Source organism: Pezoporus occidentalis, unplaced genomic scaffold (assembly GCF_034315485.1).
Source record: "Pezoporus occidentalis ecotype Australia unplaced genomic scaffold, CSIRO_AGI_Poc_V1 ctg92, whole genome shotgun sequence".
Taxonomy (NCBI): domain Eukaryota; kingdom Metazoa; phylum Chordata; class Aves; order Psittaciformes; family Psittacidae; genus Pezoporus; species Pezoporus occidentalis.
Genome location: NW_026916284.1, coordinates 2,698,707 through 2,721,959, shown reverse-complemented (window position 1 = coordinate 2,721,959; position 23,253 = coordinate 2,698,707). Strand labels below are relative to the sequence as shown.

General features: G+C 59.4%; 1 protein-coding gene across 1 annotated transcript; it reads right to left on the bottom strand.

The window, feature by feature from the left end:
* Positions 1 to 214: 214 nt before the first annotated feature.
* On the bottom strand, positions 215 to 23,112 carry LRRN2 (leucine rich repeat neuronal 2). Its single transcript, XM_062605449.1, has 2 exons — positions 22,814 to 23,112; positions 215 to 2,610 (listed from the first exon to the last, which is right to left on the bottom strand). The coding sequence occupies exon 2, from the start codon at positions 2,319 to 2,321 to the stop codon at positions 252 to 254; it is 2,070 nt and encodes a 689-aa protein (XP_062461433.1). The 5' UTR covers positions 2,322 to 2,610; positions 22,814 to 23,112; the 3' UTR covers positions 215 to 251.
* Positions 23,113 to 23,253: the final 141 nt, after the last annotated feature.

Here is a 23,253-nt window from a genome sequence, read left to right as displayed (position 1 = left end):
GCTGCTCCAGAGCCGTGCCCAGGCCCAGACCCTGCACATGGATCCGGACCCTGCCAGGACCCCGAGGCGGCAGTGCCAGCCCCGCTGCTCTCCCATCGACCCGAACTCACATCCATGGAATTCCCGGGGGTTTGTTCAGTTCAGGGGTTTTTGGTAAAAAATAGTTTCTCCCTCCCCGCCCTACCCCCCCCCCACAACCCCTCCCAACCCCCCCAGGACCCCCCAGCCCCACAGCAGCCCCACAGCAGCCCTCAGCAGTCCGGGGGGGCTGCCTGCACCTCCACAGCCAGGATCTGCCCCCCACGCTGCCCCCGAGCCCAGGGCTGGCTGAAGGGGGGGTAGACCACGCGCATGGCCATGGTCCCCCGCGGCGCTGCCCCGGTGCCGTAGCGAGCCACGAGGCCGGCGGCGAGGAGCAGGAGGCAGAGGACCAGCACCATCAGGATGCTCCGCCTGCCCTCCAGGAGCAGGTAGCGTGGGGCAGCCTCCTTAGTCCTGGCGCTCACACAAGCCACCTTGGTCTGCAAGTCTACAAAGGCCACGTGGAGGCAAGCCCAGTACTCGGTGTCCTGGTGGAGGCGGGTGATGTTGTACGTGTGGGTGCCCATGGGGATCCGCGCCACGTTGGTCATGTCCAGGTTAGAGCTAAGCAAGAAGCTGGACCAGGTGAGGTTGGAGGAGACGGTGTTGAGATGCGGCTTCCAGGCCACCAGGACGTGGTAGGCCTGGACGTCGGCCACCACCAGCTCCAGGCTGTCCTCGCTGAGCGGGAAGGAGTGGTTGACCGTGATGCTGATGCTCTTGATGTCTGCCCCGACGAGGTTGTGAGCCACGCACGTGTAGAGCCCGGCCTCGCGAGCCGAGATCCCGCGGATCTCCAGGGTCCCCTCCGGATGCAGCCGGTACCGCCCCTCTTCCGTGTAGGGCATCAGCTTCACCCCTGAAGGGGTGACCCAGTAGATCTCTGGGTCGGGCTCTGCCAGAGCTCGGCAATGCAAGGAGACGTTGTCACCGTCGGCCGCCTCCAGGCGGGAGGGGAAGCTCCGGGTGGAGATGAGCGGCAGGCACTGGTCCGTCATCTCCCGGAAGGGCACGTCCCGGATGTGCCTCCGCTTGAGGTCCAGGGGCTCCGCGCACAGCGTGGACTGGGGCTCGATGAAGCGGATGTGGTTTTCCGTGCTGTTGACCCAGCGGATGACGCAGTCGCAGCGGATGGGGTTGCTGTGGATGCTGATCTCCTGCAGGTTGGGCAGGGACTCCACCGTCTGCTTATGCAAGGCACTTAGGGCGTTGTTGTTGAGCATGAGGGTTTCCAGCTGGGGAAGGTGGTGGAAAGCGTTGGGGTGGATGAAGGACAGCTTGGGGTTGTTGGTCACATCCAGCTTGGTCAGCTCGGGGAGGTTGATCAAGGCAAACTGGTCTATGGACACCAGCTCCTCCATGTTGTTGAGCCCCAGCTCCTTGAGGTGCAGCATGTTCGTGAAGTCGCTTTGCTTGACCCTTTGCAATGGGTTTTTGTTCAGATCCAGGAACTTGAGGCCAGGAACCCGCTGCAGTGCCCGCTTGGGGACGTCCACCAGCTTGTTGTCATAGAAAGAGAGGCTCTCGAGGCTCCGCAGCCCCTCCAGTGCATAGTCCGAGATCTCCCTCAGGTTCATCCCGGCCAAAACCAGGCTCCGCAGGTTGGCCAAGGGCCTGAAGTTCATATCCAGGATCGCATCCACCCTGTTCCCTCCGATCATGAGGATCTCCAGGCTGGGCAGCGTCTGGAACCAGCGGCTGTCGACCGCCCGCAGCAGGTTGGAATTGAGGTGGAGGCGCAGGAGGCTGCCGAGCCCGGCGAAGGCGCGGGGCGCGATGCTGCGGAGCTGGTTGTGGTTCAGGTAAAGCTCCTGCAGGTTGCCCAGCCCTGGGAAGCTGCCGTCGGGCAGCTGGGAGAGCCGGTTCTCCTCCAGGTGCAGGCTGAGCAGCTGGGGCATGCTCCGGAGCCCGAAGTCCCGCACGTCAGAGAAGCTGTTCTGCGACAGGTCCAGCTCCGAGAGGTTCCGGAGGTAGCCCAGCTCGCCCTGCTCCAGCCTGGCGATGTTGTTGCTCTGCAGGAGCAGGGTCTGGGTGCCCTTGGGCAGGTCCTGGGGCACGGCGGGGATGAAGAGGTCATTGCAGTCCACGGTGGCCGCCTCGCGGTACACGGAACGGGGGGTGTACCAGGGCCTGATCTGGCACACGCACTGCGGGGGGCATTTCACCTTCCAGGGCACGATGGGGATGGCGGCGGCGGCCACCACGCAGAGCAGGAGCGAGCTGCTTGGGAAGCGTCTCATGTTTGGCTGGCGGGACCAGCGCCCTCCGGGCAGGAGCGCTCACAGGGCAGCGCCGGAGCGGGGCGTGGGACGACGGCAGGGTGGGAGCAGCATCCGCGGGAGGGGATGCTCCATGCGAGCCCCTGGCAGGATCAGCCCCTGCTGCCGGGTGCCCGGCCTGGCCCCCCCCACCCAGAGCACATCACAACCAGGGCTGGAGCCTTCACTCAGAGCTTCGCCTCCTCTTCCTCCCCAAATGGTTCATTTCTGCAGCCGGCTGCATCCTTTGGGCTCCTCCTCGAGGTCATTCCTGAAAGAGGCCCCACAACAAATTGTGTTAGAGGAGACCTCGTGTGTGTGGCAAAGCCCCCCCCAGCAGCCAGCCCAGCCTCAACACAGAGCAGCACCTCCATCCGATCTGTTTCGTACCCACGGCATTAACCATGCCCTCCTGTCCCGGAGGCTTTGAGTGCAGCCAGCCCACAGATGCCCTGTCCAAGGCCACCAGCATGTGAGCAAGCACAGCCTACATGGTGGAGCCGCAGCACCCAAGGCAACCACCCAAAGCCCCCCAGGATAAAGCCCCCCAGATCCTTCTAAAGCACCGGCCCAAGGTGGGGGCAGTTTCCTGGGAGCAGGAAACTGATTGGGCTCACTCAAAGCTGGGGAATGGAGAAGCCCTTTAAGCCCCCCCTTGCTGGGTGCAGCTCCGGCCTTGCCCCATTTCCTTGCACCCTTTCCAGGGAAAAGGGGTCAGGCCTCCTCTGTGGGGTGTTTGGTGAGGGGCCGGGGTGGGAAGGAGCCCCCCAGCGCCTCCCATCCCGCAGCCATGGGGCTCACAGGAGCCTGCCACCGCCCCACCTTTGGTTCCTTGATGCGTTGTGGCTCTCCTGACCCAGGCTGACACAAATCAAACCAAGCCCCAAAGCCTCTCCCAGCTTAAAAGACTCCCCCACAGCAGGAAGGAAAGCATCAAACCCAGCCGGGATGGGGAAGGAACGCTCCCCCCCCGCCCCGGACGGCTCTGTTTCATCCCCTCTTGCTCTCCCTGGAAAGGGCTTCCAACCAAAGGTTATTGAGCACCGCCCCATCCGTGCCTCACACCGGGATCGATCCCGCGCATCCCCTGCTGCGAGGGCATCGGCTTTTAAAGCATCTCCTGGAGAAACAGCATTAAAGCAGGGAAGGCTCTATTGATTCCCACATCCTCCTGATGGACCCGCAGCTTTCTCTGTAAGTGCGTGGGCACTGCTGTGACTGTAAATCCCCCCGGCCATACAATATTACAGGATCTTTTCTCCCCAGAACAGTAACACAGAGGAACGTGGGGGATTGTTTCCTTAGGGCTGTGAGGAAGAGCCCAGCAAAAGCACCTTGTTCCCAACCCTGTGGTACAGGACAGACCTCAGGAGGGATGGAGCTGACCCCCACAAACCCTTGGTTTCTCCCCAGACTCAGAGCAAGGCAGGGAAGAGCGGGACTGAGATTTGAGGCTAATGAATAGAGGCATGAGGCTGGGGCTGTGCGGGTGAGCAGGGGGCAGCCTGCAGCTCCTCCCCAGGGCAGAGCCGCTGCCTTGCAGGCAGTGGGAGACGCTGCCCGGGATAACGGGAGCCTTGGATAAGCCAGGAGGAGGCAGGGGCAGAGCAGGGGGGCTGCTGGGGTGAGGTGGGACCAGGACACCCTGTCTGGGCTCTGGAGAGCTTCCACGTCCCAGCTCCCCGCCAGCCCCCGGCTGCTATTCCGGGCTCTTCCTTGGCGTGGGCTCGGTGACAGTGACAGCAGGAGATGGGTGAAGCTTCTGCTCTTCTGCTTCTGCTGCTTTGTGCCGAAAATACAGCTCCGGGGGGCGTTGGAACATTCCCTGTGGTGCCCCAGCACATGGGGAAGTGGAAAATACCCCCTGATGCCTTTTCTTCCCCCGATCCCCACCCCAGGGATGTGACTTGGCTCTTCCCTGTTCTCCTAGCATGTACCCACTCCCTTCACTTCCCCAAGGCATTTCTGTGACTTCTACCCTCAAGGCTGGATTTCCCACATCTCCTTTCCATGCAGCTTGCTGCCAAGTGGGATTGCAAAGGTGCTGGAGCCCTGGAGCCCCAGTGTGCCTTTGGTGAGGGTTTTACCTGGGGAAATGAAGCACAAAGTGCCCAGGGCCAGTCTCCGTGTGGCACCAGCCTGAATTTGCCATGATACCGTCTGTGGTGTCACTCGCTGATGGTGAATCTCCTTCCATCCCAGGCAGGTGTGCTCAGGGATGGAGAGGGGGGGACAGTGGAGAAATATGGAAGGTGAAGGAATAAGGGGGAATGAAAGTGCTACAATGAGGTAAAGAAAGAGGACCAGAGGTGAGAAGGAGAAGGAATGGAATAGAGAGCACCAGGAGATGGAGATGAAATGGGGAGCATGGGAGAGAGGGGGTGTGCAGCTGCAGGAGCAGTCAGCAGAAACCCAAGGAAAGGGTATATAAGGAAAAAAGCAACTCGAAAAGCACCGAGAATGAGAATTGATGGCGCCAGGGAAGGGAAGATTCTTTTATCAGCAGGTTTACTGGAGGGAGCCCGGAGATAAATCACCCGGTGGAAGGAGCCTTGGTCTGGGAGCTCTCACCCGCTGCCTCTCTCCCTCCGTCACCTGCCCCATAGCCTGGCTCTGGAGATAAGCGGCTGCAGCTCGGCCCGGGGCTCTGCTGCCCTTCCCTCTCCCCTCCTGCGCCAGCAGAGCCGGGTGCTCCCATCGAGCGCTGCCGGGCGGGAGGCGATGGGCGCCCGGCACCCGCAGGGGGACCCCGCTGTGCCCGTGGCTCCTCTGCACCAGCAGCTCTCGTGTCCCCACGGGCGGCAGCGACTGCGGCCCCTCCCGTGACGGCTTTGAGCAGCCGGAGCCGGGCCCGCCGCTCCCCGTGCGCCCGTTGAGCCTCCGCGTCCCTGTCCCGGGCCCTGCCGGAGGCGGACGGGGCGCGGCGGTTGGGAGGATGCTGAGGGAAAACCCTCCCCTTCTGCCTGCTGCTCGATGGCGCAGCTCGGGTCTGCTCCAGCCCGCGGGAGGAGGAGGAAGGGCAGGATCCCGCGGTGGGAGGATGAGGATGAGCTGGGCATCGCGTCCTTCGCAGCCAGGGACATGCGCGAGCTGCCGGTCCAGGCCCTCTGCACAACGAGACAACACGAGGCCACCGTGCCCCCCTCTCACCTCTCAGCCCTGGCTGCTCTTAGATCAGGACCTTCTGTGATGGCACACAGCAAGGTTTGTCCCCAGGCTGAGGTCACGTCTCCCCCATTTAAACATTCGTGTAAAAGCTTCACTTTTATAGATGATAAAAGCAGGAATTAAATAGAGTTCTCTGTCAATTACTTGTAAAAGTTAAAAATAGGGTGCACTGCTGTTACCAGAAACACTCCTACATCATCTATCTGGAGGGAGATGCTGCATTAAATCCTGGTCCCCATCAATGCCTGTCCCTGGATCTCCGTCACTGCCTCCTCACCACAGGGCGGGATCCAGCCTGCCTGATCTAGATCTCCAAGTACAGTTACAGTAGGGCAAAGCCATTCTCATCCCCACGAGGGATCATTCAATCCTGGAACACTGGAGGGTTCAGTGCAGCTGAAGGCCTTAGTGGAGGCTCGGCTGAGCCCTGCTCTCCTGTGCCCTGGGCTTTAATTTGCTCCTGCTGCTGATGGGAAACTGCTCCATGCAAAGGCATGAGCAGGGTAACCTGTGGGTCAGGGTTCTGGGCTCATCTCCCTCTCAGATCCATGCTGGGACTGTGGCAAAACAGTTCAGGGTTGCTCTTCCGAAGCCCTCACAAACCTGCAATGCAAGGCACTGGCAAAGCAAGTGCTTGTTGGATTTGGAAGCCAAACACATCCCCTGCTTCCCGCTGATGAAAGGGCCCTGGGATGTTTCCCAGTTGCTCCTATCTCTATGCAAACACCTTCAAAGCACCGGGGTGGAAAAGCGTTTCCTCTGCTCGGAGCAAAGATCCCGACACCGGGAGCTCTGCCCCCACGTCACACGCCAGGAACCAGCCCAAGATAAAGGAGAGACACCGAATCCCGCCCGTAGCGTGGCAACGGCTCCCCCGGCACCCAGCAGCATCCCTCATCTGTATGCTCCAGCGCAGCCCCGCACCATGGCAACACCCTGCTCCGCGCCCCGGGCGTGCTGCGGCCACACACAGCGTCAGGCAGCTTCATTCGGCGGCTGCAAGGGGAGAAACTTTGTCTGTTGGAGGCCGTTCATTAGATCCGGATGCACTGCACGGCTCTGCTGCCTGCTTCCAGCGAGGGAGGCTGTGCCCTTCCTGCAGCTTCCCCCCTGGTTAAAGCAAACCAGCGTGGAGCATGGGGAACCCCTGCACAGAGACCCAGGGATGCTGCCTGTGGCCTCCTCCTGCAGCTCTGCTGGCAGGGAGAGCGAGAGCATCAGTTCTGCTTGTCGAGGAGGCAGCCAGGAGATAAAGAGCTGCCGGGAGCATGCAAAGCAACCCGCTGCCTGCACCTCACTATCGAGCCCATCTGCCAGAGCCTCACGCAGGAGCTTCTTATCTGGATGCTGCTCTCCCTCCCTTTGGATGGCTTTTAATGAGGAAGGCTGGGAAATAAGCCTGTTGTTGCTCTTCTGCTGCTTCCAGGCTTTGGAAGGGTTGCAGTGGCTCTGCCTGCCTCCAAAATGCTCCCACAGGTTCCTATGGCTTCCCAGAGATGCTGCTGCCATCTTCCAGCACAGCCTCCAGCCTGGAATACATAGGATTTGGCTTTGCTTAGTCACAAACTGCCCATGCAGCTGCTTTTTGTCCCCTAGTCATTGCCTAGGAATAAGCACAGTCCCATCCTGCTGGGACACCGGGTGTCTTGTGGTCAGGGATGCTCAGGAAGGAGTTGGGGTCCCTGCAAAGCAGTTTCTCCAGAACCCAGCTCCCACAGTGGAGCCGAGGCTTTCTGGAGGTTTATTCCTCATGGGGCTCATCCCCAGGGCTCTGCCCTGCCCCTCATCTTCTTCCCTGCCCCTTCCCTTCCTCCCTGGCAGCAGCAGTTGGTGCCACAGGCTCTCACTGGGGAGCAGCGCTGGGACTGCGGCCGTGCACAGTGGCAGGGACTGCTGGGGTGGGAGCCAGCTCCCCCTGTGACCTCCAAACCATGGCAGGAGAGCCTGCAGGCTCTGCTCCCATCACTGCCTTTGCTCCGCTGCTTTATCTATTCCCTGACAATCCCCCGCCTGCCAAGTGCCCTTCCCGACCCAGCCACTGCTTCCAGAGCTATCTCCAGGATCTTCTTCCTGAGTGGGAGCAGCTAATTTAGAGCTCTTCAGCTGTAAAAGCCATTGCTGAGCCTTCGAGAGCCTAGTGCAGGGTTTCAAATGGCATTTGCCTCCTTAAGCACCCGGAGGCTTTAGAAAAGTCTGTGATCAGTGAGGTCCCAGTCAGGTGGGTGGGGAGCTCCATGTGCCAGCCCCAGCATCCCCCAGAGGGGTCCCAGCAAGGCAGGACACCCTGAGCATCCCGAACCCATTCAACACCCTCATCTGCTGTGCTTCATTCCCACCGCCCAGCACTGCAGCCACCACCAGCTCACAGGCACCACCGCCTAGGACCTTCCTGGCCAGGCTCAGCTCCACGCAGCCCGGGTCAGAGGCACAGAACACATCTCCCTTGCGCAGAGCAGCGTGCCCAGCAGCAGGATCCGTGCTGGCACCACCACGCCGTGGCTGAGAGCCGCTCCCAGCCCAGTAATGAGCTCTCCCGGTTCCTCCTCCCCACTGGCTGCAGAGCAGTGTTCAATAATTCAGGTGAGCTCTTGAAGCGTCTGGAAAACACCTCCAGGTCTTTCCTAATGAGCTCACCACGGACCTGCCACCCAGGACCGGGGCTGGTCCCCCCACCAGCACAGGCACTGAGCAAGCACAGGGCATGTTGCACTGAGGGGTCCCCACATTCCCGACCCACATGCAGCACCGTGAGCATCTCCCAGCAGGATGGAGGTGGCCAGAGCCACATCCTGGCAGGTGCAAAGCGGCAGGGACACAAAGCAGCAGTGCCAAAGCCAGGCAGATTCAAACGAGGTCAATGCCACGGAGAGCACAACCTGGTGCAAAGTCCCCTGCGGGAGAGGGGTTTTGCTGGTGCTTTCCAAGCCAAACCCTTTCAGTGTGGCCCATGCTGGGGGCGAGGGCATTGCTCTTGGTGGCAGGGGGAACATCCCAGCCCTGCTGAGCTCCTCCACACTCGGGGAACAGCTCCCATAGTTCAGAACTGCCCTGCAGGGAGGAGAATCCAGGGAATCCCCACCCTGGAGGCAGGAGCCCCAGTCCTGCTCCAGCAGAAATCTCTGCCTGCTTTGGCTGGTGGGACTGCAGGGATGGAAGCACCCATGGGTGACACTGCAGGGATGGAGGTGCCCATGGGTGACACCGCAGGAATGGAGGCGCCCATGGGTGACACCGCAGGAATGGAGGCGCCCATGGGTGACACCGCAGGGATGGAGGTGCCCATGGGTGACACCGCAGGGATGGAGGTGCCCATGGGTGACACCGCAGGGATGGAGGCGCCCATGGGTGACACCACGGTTCGTCCCACTCATGGTTTCTGGCTGCAGGAGCACGTCCATGAGCTGAGCCCGAGCTCTTTGGTCACTGCAAGCCGTAAACTGAGCAAGACCAACAGAGGCTCGTGCCGAGAGCCCTGGCCCGGGGAGCAGAGCAGATGTGATTCCCAGATGGCCCTGCCAATTCCAGCCAATAACAAGGATATTTCACACATCAGGCACTTCGCAGACGCGTTAATGAGAGCAAAGAAAGGCTCCCTGAGGCAGATGAGGGGCTGGAGGGAAGCAGCTCTCAGGGTGGGCTTTGCCATCCTGCTCCTGGGGACCATGGCTGTCCCCAAGAGCAAGAGGAGGCAGGGTGCCAAGGAGCTGTGGTCTGCATGGGGCCAAGCACTGCATAAATACAAGGGAAGGTGAATGGGGAGCCTAAAGCACCACCCCTGCCCCTGCCATATAGCCCAAGTGCGGAGGGAAGGCAATGGAGTTGCCCAGGATGCTGGCTGCCAGGATGCAGCACATCCCACTTGTGTACAAGTACATGAGTGAGGAGCAAAGTCCAGCGGCCGTTCTCACCAGGCCAATGCTACTACAGCGAACCATGGTCCAGGACCTTGCAGTTGCTTCAAGTCCAGTGACCTGAGGAGCTTTAAGTGATGGAAGTACCTGGCTTCCACATGGAACATGCAGAGAGGGAAACCTTGCTGGAAGGGTTAATCCCCCCTCCCTCCCCCTTTGCTAAAGGGGAGATTTCATGCCATGCTGTATAAATAAACTAATGTGATATTACAAAGGACTGCAGCTCAGTATATTAGATACCGCAGCACTGTTGCAGGGCATCTGTCAGCACCGATCACAGTGACTGATGACTTAGCAAGAACGGACCTGACATTTCCAAATGAGCTGTTTTGAGAGAGCTGTCATTCAAAGGGGAGCTAAACTGAAATAATAACGATAAACCCCAGATAGGAACAGGAAGAGCACTGGGAACATTTGCTGCCCCTGTCCCACCTACTCAAGGGTTCCCAGCTTGGCAGCAGGACAATTTGGCACAGCGAGGGCTGAGTCCATAGGATGGGAGGGAAAGTGGCTGTGGCCTCTCTCTAGAAGCAAAGCTTTGCTAAGGCACAGCCCAGATTCCCCTTCCAGACCCAACCCAGAGCCTGGAGATGCAGCATTCCCCATGGCAGATGTGTGCAGGAGCACACATGCAGCCGGTGGGTGCATCCCTGGGGGGGTGCATCCCTGAGGGGGTGCTGCTGCACTCAGGGTACCTGAGCTGCATGGGCAGGCAGGGGAACAGGACACAGACAAGCTGCCATCGCCTTGTCTCGGAAGGAACTGACAGAACACTGCTTTCCAAACAGGCACAGAAGCTGCTCTCCGCATGACTGAGCTCCGAGTGGATCTTTATCCCTTTCCGGCGCAGGAGGAGGGAGTGGGGCTGTTTTCAGAGCAGCTTTCAGATGTGTCATTACGGGTATATAGAAGGGCTGTAAAAAGCCAGATAAGGCTGACACAGGCTGCAGGCGCGTGTGTGCCTGTGCACTGAGAGAGAAGGGAAAGGCAAGAACCATTTTCAAGCAGGAGCCCGCAGCAGCAGCAGCAGCAGCACAAGTGTTCCCCTGCACAGCACAGAGCACAATAAAGGACTTTTTACCTTTCCTGTGCCTCCTCTGCAGCCACCTCCAGGGTGTTTGCACCAAGCAGGGTAGGAACGGGAGGGAAGAGCTCAAACAGACGCTGCTGAGGGTTCAAAGACAGGGCCAGGCTCCTCTGAGGGTGCAGATTTACAGCCCCAAGGCTCCCCAGAATGAACCCACTGCAGAGAAGAGCTCTAAGAACAGCAGAGGGAAGTCCCAGCTCACCCAGAGCTGCCGATCCCTCCCTCTGCCTGCAAAACACCTGCAACGATTAACCTGGGGCTTAGCGAGCACAGAGCTCCCCCTCCCCAGCCAAGCACCATCACTCAGCACCGCACAGGACCCGACCAATTAAACAGGCTCTAACGGGCTCCTCCTGGTCCTGATGAGGCCCCATCATTATGTGATTGCTGCCAGCCCAGCGCTGAGTGACAGCTCCAGGAGCGGCCGGTCCCCACCCGCTGACAGCAGGACCAGCACTGGTCACCCCAAGCTGCCTGCGCCGGGTGGGCACCGCTGCTTGGGGTAGCTGAGGGGGAATGCGGGGCTGCATCCCCAGAGCGTGAGGGAGGGGAGACCCCCCCATCCTACATCCAGCTCTGGGGACAGCACCACAGGAGGGACGTACCCTGCTCCTGCTCTCCGCTCCCTGCCTGCTGCTTTAGATGGGGTGAGGCAGCAGAGCAGCCGTGTTCCAGCGTGGGGCTGGAGACCACTCAACCTCATGGGGTTTGGAGAAGTTCTGGAACCAGGTTTCCATCCATCCAAGGGGCTCAGAAAGTCCATTCCCCTTTAAAATAAAGCTATCAGAGCTCCTACTCCAGTCCGGGTGATCACCGACTGCCAGCGCCTCATTCCCTCTGCAGTTTTAATTGCTGCTATTACGGAGCTGCAGCGCTTCACCCCAGAGGAGGCTCAGGCTCTCCATCAGGGCTAAGGAGCCCTCTCCTTAGTGCTTGTGTTAGAATTACCCTGCCCTTGGTGCCGGTTGGGGGGAAGCTGTGCGCACCGTGGAGCAGAGCCTGCTCCCTGCCTGCCGCTTTGCCCTGCGCTCAGTGATGCACAGAAGCTGCAGAGCAGGAGAGAGCCGGGGCCGGGCTTCTCGGGGGCGGAGGATGCGATGTGTGAACAGATCCAGCGCCTGGGGCTGCTGTACCCCGGTGACAGCTCCTGCATCCGCTTCCTGTTGAGGCAGAGGGGAAGGGAGGCTGCGAGGCTCGGGAGTTACGCAAAGTTCACCAGACTTGGACGGTTTTGCTCGTCTGGCATCAGGCAGCTTCCGACCTGAGCTCCACCAGAGCCCCGCTTGGTATTCGAGCCCCAGCAACCACATCCTTCAATCTCAATGAAGTATTAAAGTGAAAGGCAATTCGGTGAGGCCGTGAATCCATTAGAGACCACAGCGAGATGTAAGAGGTGCTGCGGGTGACGATGTGCCGGGGAGGTGGGGATGTGGTGGGGGGAGCAGGGGCCAGGCAGACACCTACGAGCAGCGGCGAGTTAAAGCCGTAAAGGGGAAACAAAAGCACGTTGGTTTAGATGAGGATTAAATGACAGCCCCTGATTCAAAGGGCAAGCGCGAGAGGCGAGCAGGCTGTGACAAACCAGAATGCATGGACACAGGCAGCCAATTCCCTTAAATACAACTTTTATTGGCCATGAGATCTGAAACCAAGCAGCCCTCAATAGGGATTAATAGCTTTCCTTGGCCTCCTCCAACATCCTCCAGTCCAGGGAGGGCCCTGCTGCAGGCGGGGATGCCCGAGGGCCGTGGGGCCGTGGGAGGAAGAGCGAGACGGAATCACTTAGCCTTCATTAGGGCAAATTAAAATCAGAAGCGAGATGACAATTACAATTTGTGACCAGTTAATTGTTCTCTTCAGAACCTGATTGCGCGCACAGCGGGGGAATTCATTGTTCCAAGTCCTAGGTGGGTTGGCTTTGGACCCTGCTGAGGAAAGGGAGTTCCAGTCAGGAATGCAGGCTGCACTGCTGGGCATCACCAGCCCAGGGGCTGCCAGACCCCCAGAGCCCCTCATTGGGCTCACCCTGTGTTACTCCCCGCTCTATGGCACAGCAGTGCTGGACCTGCTGCCTCCACAGCACCCATGGTCCTCACCCTGCACGGTGGCACAGGCGCCTTGCCTGCACCCCCCAGCCGGGGGGAGCTCCCTTCACAGCGGGGCGGGTGAGTGCTGCAGCCGCCGCGGCTCCAGCATCCATCCGGCCCCGAGCGCGCTGCGTCAAGCCCAGCTCCCATCAATCAACCTCCCCCTTCAGAGCACCCTTCTTGGTTCTCAGCCCCAGGGTGCTGGGGAAAGGGTGTTGTGAGCGCTCGGGTGTATTTATAGCTGCTAATGGGGCTGCCAGAGAGGCGGAAGGTGCCAGGTTTCAGCGGAAACGGAGACCTCCCGCTCCTGCCTTCGCTCCAGCTTCCCACCCGCTGGGTTCCTGGCAGGCTCCTGTGTGCCACGGTGCTCCGTGTGTGGGCACCAGCTCTGCGGGGGGCTGCAGAGCCCAGGCTCGCACCAGCCCCGTGTCCTGGGGTGCAGGCTGGAGCGAGGCTCTCCCGCGGGATCTCACCTGCTGTGGTGTGCCCCCAGCGATCCCCTCTCCATCACTGCCCAGCAGAGGGGCTTCCCCACGCTGCTGATTAGCTGCGAGGTTCATGAGCATCTCTGTGGGAGCAGGGGACATCTTAGCCTGGTTCCCCTCCACGGTACCACCACCACAACCCTGCTGCTGCCCCTGCTCCCCGCCTGGCCCCTCTGCATCCCACACAACCAGCGATGCAGCTCTACAGCATCTCCCACCGGCTGCAGCTCCTGCCCCTGCAGATGGGTCCCCAGGAGCCGGGGTGTGTGTGTGTGTGTGTGTGTGTCCTTATTCCCGGCCTGATTTGAGCCACAAGCAGCTCCCGTTGGCACAGAGGACGGAGCGAGGCGGCTGCCAGGGGCTGGGATGTGGTAGCTCCTGTGGCTGTACACGCCTGTTGAGCTGCGACATGACAGCAATAGCAGCTCATAATCCCCGCAATTGTGTGTTTGTGCCTTGCAGCACTGTGTGTGCTGGAGACACAGGTGCACGCCAGGAAATGATGATCTATATTGCCATGACAAACCATTTCCCTCTGTTGTACGTTGCAGAGACAGGGAAAGACCCCGCAGATTGTTGCGGTGGGAGGGAACGCCGCCGCCGCAGGGAAACGGCTCCTTGTTAACCATTTGGGATAGGGGTTGCAAAGGAATCATCTCCCATGTGCTCATCTGCAGGATGCAGACAGCTCCGAAGCTCTGGACACCGAGTCCTCCTGAAAAGCCAGTCCTGCAGAGGAGCTGCAGGTGAAGAGGGATGCTCAGATCTCTCCCATTCATTTCTTCATCTCTTCAATCAGACAAACAAGGAGCATGCCTAGAGCTGCAGCAGGCTCTTGGAGCCTTCCTGTCTCAAGATGTTAAAGCCCCAGAGGAACGTGTCCATCTTTGCGTTGCTCCTGGCTGCTTGGACACTCCGGGGTCCTCATCCTGTCCAGCACAAAGGCTTGGACCCCATCCCAGCCTGTGGGCATCTCTGGCCCTAAATCAGGCAGACCAATGGCCAGATGCTGCCTGTGCTGCATCATCCCTGGTGACATTCCCTGGCAGAACCACTCACAAACAGGGAGGATGGATACCCCTTGGCACAGCCATTAAGGCTGGCTCTTTTGCAGAGCAGCCTCCAAAACCTCCCCCCTTCATTTACCCACACCAAGGCCAAGGGCAGCATCCTCTGAGTGGGGATGCTCTGAGCAATGTCAAAGGATTTTGAGCTCTGATACCCACGTGGTGCTGCACAGGCCAGCTGTAAAGTCAACCAGGGCTACAGGCAGAGGGGACAGAGACCAGGGAGGGCACATCTGTGTCCTCCTGCTGAGCAAAATCCCTGGAATAAGGCACTCACTCCCAGTGTGACAATGGGAGCGCTGGAGAAGGTGGCACACGGCAGCCCAGGGTGCTGGGTCTGGAGCACAGGGAGGGCAGGAGCTGCTCCAGAATGTCCTCCTAGGGAGAAACATTTTGCCATCCCAGTGTTTAGATGTTGGTCCCTTCAGAGGGATAAATCACAGCTCTTCATTCACACTTCCTTCAGCAGGGGAGGGGGTGTGGGGAGGAACAGGTTATTAAACAAGGCTTTAGAATGGGAATGAATTCCTGGGTGTAATTAAACTCTAATCCATGGTGGGATCTCTCCCGTTATTTCTCTAGAGGTGCCTGTTGTTGGAAACAGTATTCCTCCAGCTCAGCAATCCTGCTGCAGGCAGGGAACGCTGCACAGACAGTGCTGGGGAGCCAGGGACCGGCACTGCGGGGCTCAGCTCCATCTTTCCTGTCCATTCGTGGTTTAAAACGCTCTTCCAGGGGCGAAGAGAGCCTGGGACATCCTGCAGGGACACTCGCTGGTGGCAGGGGCACAGGCAGGGTTTGGTGCCACCAAAGCGATGGGCAGGTGACTGCAGCAGCCGTGGCTGGGCACAGAACGAGGCCACATCACACAAACAACAGGGGGAAAGCCCAGCCCTGCTCCCTTTGGTCTCCGGCAGAAGAAAGGTCAGGATGGGTGCGGCAGCTTCTGAGCACTGTGAAGTCAGGGTAATTCCTAATTGCAGGGGGTCTCACCCTGTTACCCTGCTGACATATTCGAGCCTCCTTAGGCCAGATGGCTGTGATAACAGGCTGGAGTTATAAAGCACCTCCTGAGGGCTTGAGGACCCCATGGAGTGACACAACAGAGCATCCCAATGGTGTTTGTGGATGCGGGATGCTCCAGAGGGGCTGAGCCTGCCCTACAGAGGCCGGGATCCCATCCTGCTTCCCACCACAGATCACATCCCGAGGAGCTCTGCTCTGTTGCCCCAGAGCTGCCCTAAGACTCCACCAAACCCCTCTGGGCTGGCAGATGCCCAGGGACAGCTCAGTTCTCCCTTCCCTGTGCTTCATCCAGCAGCCAAGCTCGGTGCCTGCAGGACAGAGTGAAGAGGAGGGAAGCTCCAGCAATAACAAAGCAAGGACAAGAGCAGATCCAGGCTGGTGACAACCCATCAGGCAAGGGGGACAGGCCCCAGCCCCTGTGCTGCAGCAGCTTGTCACTGACCCCAGGAGCTCCCAAGACTTCCCATGCTTTTATGTGAGCTCCAGCGCATGCAGATTCCTGCTCAGGGTTAAACAATTCAGCAGGAATTGCAAACCCAGTGTTTCAACCAGACGGAGGACACGGGTGACAATAAAGGGGTGGACACGAAGCTGGTCCTGGCCATGACAGTAGCTCTGTCCCCTGGGTCTCTGTTTACCCTCCATGCTTTTTCTCCTGCTCAACACACAGAGGAAAGCCCAGGGCCAAAGCCCAGGTCCAGCAACCAGGACCTGGCCCTCGGGTGAAGGCAAAAAGACCCTGTTCTGGGGTTCACCCAGGAAGAGCTCAGATCTTCACCAGGGGACATCTTCCCTGGGAAGCAGCAGGGATGCTGCTCCTGAAGCTGGGGGCACCACAGTGGCACCCCCAGCCCAGCCCAGGCTCTGGCCCCACTTGGGATGTGCCTGCTCTTAGGGCTGAGGGGGGAGGAGTCAACCTCCAGCAGTCACAAAAGCAGCTGGAGATTGGTGCAAATGGCAATAAGTCATTAGGAATCATAAGAAAAATGTACAGTTGCCATAGCAACTGCCGGCACGGCTTTGGGGATGCTGCACCCCCTCCTCAGGCGTGGAGCTGCTCAATGGGGATGGAGGCAAAGCCCTGGGTGTGCCCAGAGAACCCCTGGCTGGGAAGCGCTTGGGAAGTTGGGATGGCTCCATGCCACTGCCCGTATGGGGTCTGGGGGTGCTGAGCCCCTCCCTGGGGAGCAGTGGGGCTTTGGCACCAGCAGAGACCACAGAGGTGGTTTACAATGGGATGGGGATGGTTTATTCCTCCCAAACCATGATGGTCCTTCCAGCACCGTGAGCCAGAGGGGCTGCACATCCCTCACTGCACCCACCCCTGGGAAGGACCCAACACCCAGCCCTCAAATCACCAAGTTTCCTGCACCGGGGTCCCACTGCCCATAGGTGAAGCTCAGGGCCCTTGGTGGCTGTTAAAGGTCCCTCCCCAGAATGAAACATGGAATGGTTTGGGTTGGAAGGGACCTGGAAGCTCATCCAGTTCCAACTCCTGCCACAGCCACCTTCCACTAGAGCAGCTTGCTCCAAGGGACGGAAGAACCCTTCATGGGTGAGGAATTGGGCTTATTCATGGCAAACCCCACTTGGATTTATCTTAATTAAAATCATCTCAGTGGCTGCTGGGAGCCTGGGGCAGAGGAAGGGAGAAGGGAATTACTGCTGGAGAGGAAATTATCCTGCAGGACCAAGACTGTGATGAGCTGGGGCAACCCAGACCCTGGCACTGCTGCGTTGGAGCCAGAGCTTTGAGCCGAGCAGTGACCCTCGAGTCTCTTTCCTCCCCTTTCCCATGCTAATTTCAAAGCCCCCAGGGCTGCCATGCAACAGAAAAACGTGGTCCCTGTCCTGGCGGCCTGTCACAGGACGGAGCCGAGCACGGGCACAGCAGGAGATGCTGCTCTCCACCAGCCGGGAATCACAGCCCTCGACGGTCCCACGCGTGTCCCCCCTCCCGCAGCTGCACGTGCCTGGCGGAAATGTCACCCACTTGTCTTGGATTCACACACAGCCTCTCCCCCCGGGAGCTTTCTTCCCGCTTACTCCCAGAATTAGCTCTCTTCCGATGGGGATGAGTGCCTCATTGCCTCTTAGTCATCCCGGGCTGCTGCGGAGAGCAGCGAGCAGCACCCTGGGGCAATCCTGCAGCAGCACGGGCCTGGGAGAGGCAATTCCTGGCTGCCTGCAGCCCCGAGGGCATGCATCCCCCGAGGGATGAGGGGCTGCCAGTGCCCCAGCACAATGGGGTGGTGGGGGGCCTTCAGCAGCGAGTGGGGTGTGCCCCTGTGATGCATCCAGCTTTGGGAACAGCATCCCTGGTGCTTTCCTTTGCTAAATCACGGCTTGGCTTTTCCCTGGAAGGAGGATGGAAGGCCAGGGAGGGCCGGGGGTCTGGGAAGGAACGGCTTTTAGGGAGCAGGAGCCAGTGAAACACAGAACAACAGCCCTGTGAGGAGCAAGAGGGGTTGTGTGAACCCCCCGATAGCTGGGGTCTGAGGTGCCACTTCCATGTCATGCTTCCAACCATGCTGGTGGGATGCTGAGCTGCTCCTCAGTGAAACTCAGCACAGGGAGGACTCAGCCCGACCAACCCTGGCTGCAAACTCACCCCTCCCTGCTTTAGAAACCACTCAGCTCCACAGTTATTCCCGGGCGCTGCCCGAGGACAGCATCCGCACCAAGGACACCAGGAAAAATCAGCTGGCATCAAGCATCTGCATCAGCCCACGCCATGCGCCGGGAGAGGCTGCTCCATGAGGCCAGAGCCCATCTCCCCTTCCCTGCACACCCACCATTGCTTTTGGCCTTGCTGCTTTCCCTGCCCAGTCCCTGCTCCTCACCCTTAGAAACAGGAACTAAAGCAAAGCACAAGCTGGGGCTGCTGAGCCAGGGAGGACAACAACGGCCAGGGAAGGGGGGACAAGGGGGTCTGCGGCTTCCCAAGAGGGTTTAACCAGCACAGAGGGAGCCAACAGCACTCAAGAGCCATGAAGCTGGAGCCTCACCAAAACCCTTCTGCCTTATCCAGCAACAGCTTCATGGGAAGAGAAGAACAACGGCGCTTCCAGCACGGAGCAGGACTTGGACACGGTGCTCCAACCCAGCAGCATCCCCACGGAGCCCACCCTGGACCTGCTCCTTGGTGCTTCCAAGGGCTGGCTCTGGGGATGAGCCCTGCCGCAGGGTGGGAAGCAGAGCAGCCACGGGCTGCGGTTTGGTGCGGGCGAGCTGGAGCTGCACGGAGCCCTGCGCCAGCGCAGCACCGGGACAACGTGCCCGGCCCCAGCACTGTGGCAGCACGTGGGAGGTTGGGAAAGTGACTCAGAAATAGGACTCGGCAGGATTTTCCATGGGAATAAAAAGCTCCACTGGGAAATGCAGCTTCTGATCAACCGCGGGGATTTGCGCAGCCGGATCAAACGCTGCAGATCCTCTTTGGGACAACGAGTCCAAAGTCCAAATGGGCTTTTCCAGTCAAGGGAGAGGATGGGATTATGTGCTGCCAAACAGTGGTTTGAACAACCAAACCGTCTGATTAAATGTGATAATCTTACTGTGACAACCAACCAACCCCCAGTGGAAATGCTGGGTCCAGCACACACCAAATGGGTTCATTTTAATGTTGCACACACAGGGAAAACCCCCAGTTTTTCCATTTCAGGTAGTTTTTCTCCTTTACATTTCCCCCTCTGTATTCCCAGGCTGTTGATCTGTAGCCACAAGGTCCTGCTGGGACACAGGAGAGAGCAGGGATGAGCTTCCCTGGGCTCTGAGGCAAAGATGCTTTCTTTCTTTCTGCCCCCAAAGGAGGGAGCTGGAGTTGGTTCATCTCTGCCTTTGGGAAAGGCTGGTTCAAATTGGAGCCCCCTGTAGCTGGTTCCAGATTCCTCGCTGATGAAGGCTTTTACAGTCCAAGCAAGCAGGAAGTGTCACAGGACAAAACCAGAACCCAAACCCCGGCTCACTTTGGCCAGCAGGAAGGACAAAACTCCGACCTCACACACGGGTTTAATCTTGGAGTGATTTGTTTTATGGCTGGTTATAAATGCCACAAAATAAGGTTTTCTGATAGCGCCTGGGATAGGCTCTGAAAGCTGATGGGAGCCTGGATGGGGTCAGGAGCCACTGGAGCCGTTCTTTGCTGCTGCAGGGGGGAGCTGGCATTAATTCCAAGTAGAGCCAGTGAATAATTTATCACAAGTAATTTATTGACTAAGTTTGTCCCTTTTCCCTGTCTGGGTGAAAAGCACACACCACCCCCCCTCCGTGCACAGAGCCAGCACCAGACTTAGGCACCACTTAAGTCCCAATTAAAGCCCTTTGTGAATTGTCTGGGAACGGATCCCAATTTTCCCGTTTTTATTTGTTATTCGGCGTTAACGCGCCAAGCGGAGCCGACACAGAATTCCTGCTCAGCAGCGTGTTTGCAAACAGTTCCTGGGGAGCACCCACCGCAAGGGCTCCTCGCTTCGAGGGGCAGGGGGGTTACTTGTGCCCTCATCCCTCCCTGATGGGGATGGTGCCGTTTGTGGGACCTCATTTCCCACATCCAAGAGCCCCAGGTGCTCCCCACCATAATGGATAATGGCAGGGGGAAGGCAGCGGGTGCTGGGGCTCTCCCTTCTGCCCGAGGTGCAAGCAGAGCTGGTTTCCCAGCCGTTTATCGCCTTCCTAAAACCCACTCACTGGAACAGCCTCTTACAAAACCCACTATAAATATATTTATCACAAAATACTCTCTGCCATCAACAGCCACTAAACCTGCACACATCCCTCACCACCTATGAGCTGGCTGATGTCCTGGAGCAGTCGGGCATTTCAGCCGGTCCAGCGCAGAGGGATGCTGGAAGGGACATGTGTGGGGATGGATGGAGGGGGCCATGGGCAAAAGGGCAAAGAGGGTTTGTCCTGGGTTCATAACTCAAGAGCATCAGCAACCAAAACCTGAGCTCAAAGGCAGAGCCCAGTGCAGGGCCGTACGGACAGAGCCCGGCTCCCATCTCAAGGAGAAGTTTTCAGCTCATCCAACCGTGATGTTTCTCCTGATGCTCTTCTCCCAGCAAGCAGCAGACAGCACTGAGCTCGGCAGCAGCTCTGATTCCCTGTCTGGTGGCTTTCCCCAGCCAGGGATGGGAAGAGCCGCAGCTTTGGATGCAGAGAGCATGGGAGGGAAACAATTCCATTTCCAGGAGGAAAACCAGAGCCCTGGGGTGCCCTCCACCCCATGCAGAACAGAGGGGGAGCAGCCAGGGGTCACTTTGTCTTGGGTGGAGGGCAGTGAAACAGCCCCTGAAGGTGTTTCTTGGCCAAAAGGACGTGAGAGCAAGAAGGGAGGGTGGTGGTGAATTGCTGTGGCATAGAGGGGGTCACACGGGTCCTGGGCTGGCACCTCTACTCTTTAGCAAATAAGCCACGTGCCAGCAGGAATGTTATCCCATGGGCAGCTTTTAGGACAGAAGGGAGGAGGCATTTAGTGACCAGCACCAGCCCTGAAGGTGGTTTTGGTGATTCATCTGATGGGAATAAAGCGAGCGAGAGAGCCCTGTGCTCACATTCCCTGTGTTTGGTGCTGGTGGGGTGATGGAGTCCCCACCTTTCAGGTGCCCCCCTGGAATGAGCTCTGGACCTTCCTCCATCCCTGTGTTCTAGCCAGGAAATTCAGGATCACAACCCTAAATGGCAGCAATGAGCTCCAGCGAGGAGCAGGGCCGATCCCTCTGCTGCTCTTCAAAGCAGGAGCAGCCACATCTGGTGCGAGCTGCTGGAGCTCCATTGGGAACCGGAGCCTCCCCAGCACCGCCTTTGAAGCACTGAGCAGAGGGGCTGCCCCGGCTCCCTGCGGAGGCAATTACAGAGCTTAATGTGCAGCGCTGTGGGGAAAGAGGATTCCTGGTGTTCCAGCACCCCCCGTGCGGCGGGATGGGTTTAGCTCCCTGTCCTGCCTAACCCACCACCCCCTTCCACTGCACCAGCGGGAGCTGGCAGGCTCTGCGATGGGTGTTGGCACAGCTCAGCCCTGGCAGCTGATGCTGAGCTCCCGGTTTTACACTGCAGAAGACGAGAAAGGTCCCACCCAAAGGAAGGGGTTTTAAATGGCTGAGGAGCAGAGATTCACCCCCAGATGTGGGCTTCAGCCCTGCCCTGCACAGCCACAACCTGCCAGACCAGCCCCTAATGCCTATAGAGGGGGGAAGGAGAGCCAGCACCCAGCAGAGAGGCTGGGCCAGCAGGACCAGGGGCACAGGGAGCCAGGGTGGGAGCTGGGTGACAGCACCCCACATCCCAGACACAAACCAGGGACTGATGGGCACCCACAAGAGGTAAAGCCCCATGGCAGGGAGCAGTCAGCGCGCTGGGAAACTTGCATGAAGCCACCATGCAAGCCATCCCATCACCCGAGGGCTGCACCGCGCTCAGGTTTTGAGAGACAGAAGCAAGATGTTTGTTTCTCAGCCTTGCTGTGAGCTCTGCCCGCATCCGTGCTGCGGGAGCAGGAATGCTCATTCCCAAAGCAAGGGCAGGGCTGGGTCCTGGCTCAGCACCGGCACAGCAACACGAGGTGGGTGAGACAGGCAGCGACTGTGCATGGTTCTGACCTCCCAGCCTTTGCTAGATCATGGCTTGAGGAAGAAGATCCTCATGCCCAAAGCTGACAGCAGCATCTGCCTGCAACTCCCAGCAAAAGCCTCCTGGGAAACACTGCTCCAAGGGTCCTTTTCCCTCTGGGGTCTCACTGCGAGGCCGGGACAAGCCCTGGGTGGCAAAGGGCATTGCTGAGAGCCCTCAGATCCCTTTTTCCAGGCTCTGGAGTGAAGCAAGAGGATGTGAGGAGAGCCGGTGCCTGCCCCAACATCGGGGAGAGGCGAGGACAGCCACACACAGAGCCGTAGAGTCTCCCAGCCCTGAGCACCCTTCCCAGACTGGATCAGCACAAGGGTGCACAGGGGCCCTGCCCTGATCCCCATCGCTCTCAAGGGCACAGCCACGCACCCACAGCAGAGGGATGAGGGATTCCAGGGGTGCAGGTGGGTGCACACATAGAGGAGGGAGTCAGGAAGGCTAGGGGGTCAGGACCAGCACATTGCAACGACACGGCTGCCCCCGGGGTTCGCTTTGCCATCACCCTTCGGAGGCGGGGGAAGACCAAAGGACCAGGCTGGTTTATTTAACGCAGTCTCTTCTCTGCGCTCAACTTCGCTCCTTCCACACTTCCCCGGAGGGGTTAAAGCACCCGGCGCTGCTCCCAGCCGCTTCCGTCTCAATCCCCCCCCTTCGGCATCGTCACGGTCACCCCACGTTCCCACCGGTGCCTCGGTGGGGATCGACTCGATCCCAGAAGAGTTTCCAGGACCGCGCACCCGTCCGTGCCAAGGGAAACCTGCTCTCCCCGGCTGCCTCCCTCCCGGAGCGCGCAGGGCTGCGGGGCTCATTTCCCCTTTGTACCAGCGTTCCCGTCTCTTACATCTCACACGCACCATTTCTCACCCCCTTCCTCTGGGAGGAGAAGGAGAAAATGAACCCAAACAAAACCCCGACCCCGCAAACTGCCGAGCAGCGGCTCCGTGTCGCAGAGCCCCCCCCCCCCCCAAAGTCACCACCGCCCCCCAAACAGCGCTCACTGGGGCTGGAGCCCCACTTACCCTTGGGCTCTCCTCCCGTCCCCCGGCGCCGCTGGCATCGGCCTCAGCTGCCCGCACATCTGGGTCGCGCAGAGCCCCCCCCAGCAGACAAAGGGCCGGGGTGCGCTGGACCTGCCCGAGGCCGGGGTGCTGGTGGGGGGGTCCGTCCTTGTCCCTTTGTGGTGGGGAGCAAGGGACTGGAGGCCGCCCCTGCGGCTGTCCTCAGCTCCGGAGGCAGCGGGGAGAGACCTCTCCCTCCCTTCGCCCGGCTCCTTTGCAGCCGCTGCCTGCAAACGCTGCCCCCTCCTCTTCCTCCTCCTCCTCCTCCTCTCCCCTCCCTTTCCCAGCCCTCCTCCTCCTCCTCCTCGCTCGGCTCCTGTCGCCACAACGAGCCTCCCACCTGAATCCGCTCTTGCCGGCTGCGCCCTTAACCCCTGCGGCTCTGCCAGCACCCGAGGGGC

Coding starts and splice junctions, on each gene's coding strand:
- LRRN2 (XM_062605449.1), bottom strand. CDS start 2,321: ATGAGACGCTTCCCAAGCAGCTCGCTCCTGCTCTGCGTGGTGGCCGCC.